Here is a 3,204-nt window from a genome sequence, read left to right as displayed (position 1 = left end):
TTAAATCGATCAGAGACGGGGGTATTAATCACCGTCACCAGGCAAACATCAGGTAATTGTTCTAGGCCTAACATCCTGTAACGTGAAAAAGTCATTTAGGAAGGAAATTGACTTATGCAAAGTAACAGAAACAGAATATGTTACGTATAATAATAATACAATAAAAATTGTTATTAAATACAAGACAATGCAAGCGTTATATCGATTTTCTCTGTATCGAACACGTAAATTAAGTTAACTTAACAGTTATCTCTCATTTAACTACACGTGAAGTGCTTAATGTGGTGTTTACATTGTACAACAGATCTAGATACGTAACTACACGTTACAGTATGGATCAATTTCCTCGACACTTCACGCAAATTATGATGTATAAGTCACGTGTCACGCTTCGTCTACATTCTACACATCACCAGTGTTTAATTTTCATTTACTTAACAACGGGCTGCGTGTATACTGCATAACAATACAAACTCCGTATCTCACGTCACACGCAAACAATTGAGTTAATGTTTTTTTTTTTAATATCCTAATCTGTTAGTTTTTGAATTAACAGCGTTTTCGCTACAAATAATTCGTCACACAGCCGTTTAACAATACACTGTGGATAAATGGGTATTTTGTGGTGTTCCATACAGAGTATACTCATATAAAAACTGATAGCAATGAAAATATGTAAAATAACAACAGACTAACACTAAAAATTGAAAAATTTGCTTCTCAACATACCACAACTTTATTTCTTGTTTAAAACAATACCATAAATGGGCATTTTTACAGCATTTTCAGTAACTTAATCCAGGGGGAAGTCGAAAGCCCGTAGCACACTTCTTGGGTTTACCTTTCTTTTGTTTACAACATATAAAGGGGCAGTCGCACCCCCCATTGTCGTAGCAAAAGTCCTCGTCGATAGGATCAACGGTAGTAGGAGCAGGAGGGGTAGGAGCGGGAGGAGTGATGGTCGTGACCTCTATACTAGTTTCAGTTGTGACGACGTCGTCGTGTGTTAGAGTGACCACTTCTGTTTCGTTAGGAACCACTTTTTCGGTGGTGGTGGCGGCCTGTATTGTTGTAGTGTCGTCATCCTCGTTGGCAGGTGGGCAGAGTAAACCTTGACAGAGAAATTTGAATGGGGTGAATGTGTGTTTTAGAAAGGGTGAGATAATTATTTACTCTTCAACACCGCTTTCAAACGGGACGAAAATAGAAAATTGATAGAACGTTAGACACGCTAAACACTAAAGGAATGTTACCTTGACTTTACCATTTTTCTTTATTGACCTTCGACAACGTGTTGACTCTTATTTTAAGTAAAACTGTACGACGTGGGATGTGTTAACCGGCTGTTACGTCACGCTAAGTGGAGAGACGTACGTCACAATTTATCACTCGACGTGACGTGGAAACGATACCGCTTTAATTACGTTAGCGTAACCTTTGACTCCTGTCGCGAATGGAGGAGATGGGAATGTCGAAAGATTCCATTTCCTATTTTCGTCCTGTTTACCTAAAAATTAATTGTTTAAAGGTTTCACGAAGGTTTCTAATCAAGTTTTAATTATGAATTCAACTCATTAATGAAGATAATAACGAAAACGGATGTTAAATATGCTGTTTTAATGGTAATTTAATTGTCAAAATTGCCAAATTTAAGCAACAATAGCTTAAGGCTTCACGGCACCAGAGCATAGTTCAAGGCCTCAAACAATAGTACGCTTAGAAAGGCCTCTCCTGAGCCATGAGTTATCATAGTTACGGAGCCTGATACCGGACAGGGTACCATTTCTACAATTTATTTTTACATTTACACAAGAAATATCAAGAGTTAAGCCCATTTTCGTTAATTATAATTAAACTGCAACGTAATTAAGACAATTCCTGGCTGTTAAAAAAGTTAAAAATAATAGAAAAGTGGAATTTTGCATAATAACCCCATTAAGAGGGTTTAAAATTAATAAAACGTTATCAAAAGTAATAATTTATTACAAAAACTTGAAAGAATTTGTAAGATAATGTTTAAATTTTCAATTATTTCAGTCATTAAAGATAAAGAAGAGGCTTTGGAGTGTCGATTATTGTGTTAAACGATGTAATAAACGTCATTTCTGCAGTGTTAAACAGGAAAAACGCGATAATACCCTTGACCTTTAAGCAAAACTTGAAAATTAGAATGGTCTTGGACACCCCAAACACTTCATAAACCCTACAACACTTAATTAATACAGTAGATGGCTATTAAATGTGTATTTATGTAACGTAATTAAGTGTAAAGAATAAGAAAATCATGAAAGATAATGTAGTTTCTAACATCATTTCCGGAACTTAATTCTAATTTTACCTGTTCTCTGGGGACAGAGGGGGCATACGGATGTTCCCTCGAAAACAAAACACCAAGTGCGGATTTTCTGAGCCGGTTTGGCTGTAGAAAGTGCCACAAACGTCAGCAGGATCAGCAATCTCTTCATTCTGCTCCGTAGTGGTGAGATTTCTGATGACGAAGTTGGCTTTTTATCTAGTATCGTTTCCTCGAATCGTTGTTCTTCGAACAGACAACCTGACGTACGATAAAAGGGGTGCAGTTTATAATGTATGAATACACAAGAATTATTCAGCAAAATTTAATAGTGCATGAACAAAAGGATATTACCTGGATACAGGAGGGTCGTCTTCCTGTGTTTACTGTTTATCAGTTTTAATGTGCTAAAATTTATATTTTGGCCCAATTTTTAGAGGTTTTATGATAAACAATAGCAAAATTTAGTAGTCAAGAAGGACAATTTCGAAAGAGAATACAGACTTTTTGGCTTAATCTCTATCAAAATAGCCAGCAAGTAGAGGTATAAAATCATGGTTAAAAAAATACGATGCTTAAACCCCAATCAGTGACCGAAATAAGCCACTTTTACAAGATAATTGCAAGATTTTGCACATTTTTGCAGCTCTACAATTGAAATTTTATAAGGAAATGATCTTATAATTTTTAAATAACATGTTTACATGTTAAAACGATTTAATTTCCTCTTACAAAGCTGCAGAAAGATGATAAAAATAGCAAAAATGTAAGTTTTCCTAACAGATTTTCTCACCTTTAACCTATCAAATTCGAAAATTAAATTAGTTAATAAGGCAAAAATCAGTAAAAATAAAATATATATTTAGAAATTAAAAAATTAGGTAGAGAAAACTGAACTGTAGAGAGCAAAA

At 34.8% G+C, this 3,204-nt stretch overlaps 1 protein-coding gene across 1 annotated transcript; it reads right to left on the bottom strand.

The window, feature by feature from the left end:
* Window positions 1–712: 712 nt before the first annotated feature.
* Window positions 713–2,687, bottom strand: LOC136977301 (uncharacterized). The gene is made up of 3 exons (XM_067272775.1): window positions 2,648–2,687; window positions 2,339–2,554; window positions 713–1,111 (listed from the first exon to the last, which is right to left on the bottom strand). Exons 2-3 carry the CDS (start codon window positions 2,463–2,465, stop codon window positions 786–788), a joined length of 453 nt encoding a protein of 150 aa, XP_067128876.1. The 5' UTR covers window positions 2,466–2,554; window positions 2,648–2,687; the 3' UTR covers window positions 713–785.
* Between the last annotated feature and the right edge of the window lie 517 nt (window positions 2,688–3,204).

This window comes from Centruroides vittatus, unplaced genomic scaffold (genome assembly GCF_030686945.1).
Source record: "Centruroides vittatus isolate TY-2023 unplaced genomic scaffold, ASM3068694v2 contig_453, whole genome shotgun sequence".
NCBI classification, from domain to species: Eukaryota; Metazoa; Arthropoda; class Arachnida; order Scorpiones; family Buthidae; genus Centruroides; species Centruroides vittatus.
Note: the sequence above shows the minus strand (reverse complement) of the source record. Positions and strands in the feature narration are given on the sequence as shown.

What these genes read in the sequence shown, in the direction of transcription:
- LOC136977301 (XM_067272775.1), bottom strand. Translation starts at nt 2,465, where the DNA reads ATGAAGAGATTGCTGATCCTGCTGACGTTTGTGGCACTTTCTACAGCC. An exon ending in CCTCTGTCCCCAGAGAACAG is followed by an intron (nt 1,112 to 2,338) that starts GTAAAATTAGAA and finishes TTCTCTGTCAAG; the next exon opens with GTTTACTCTGCCCACCTGCC.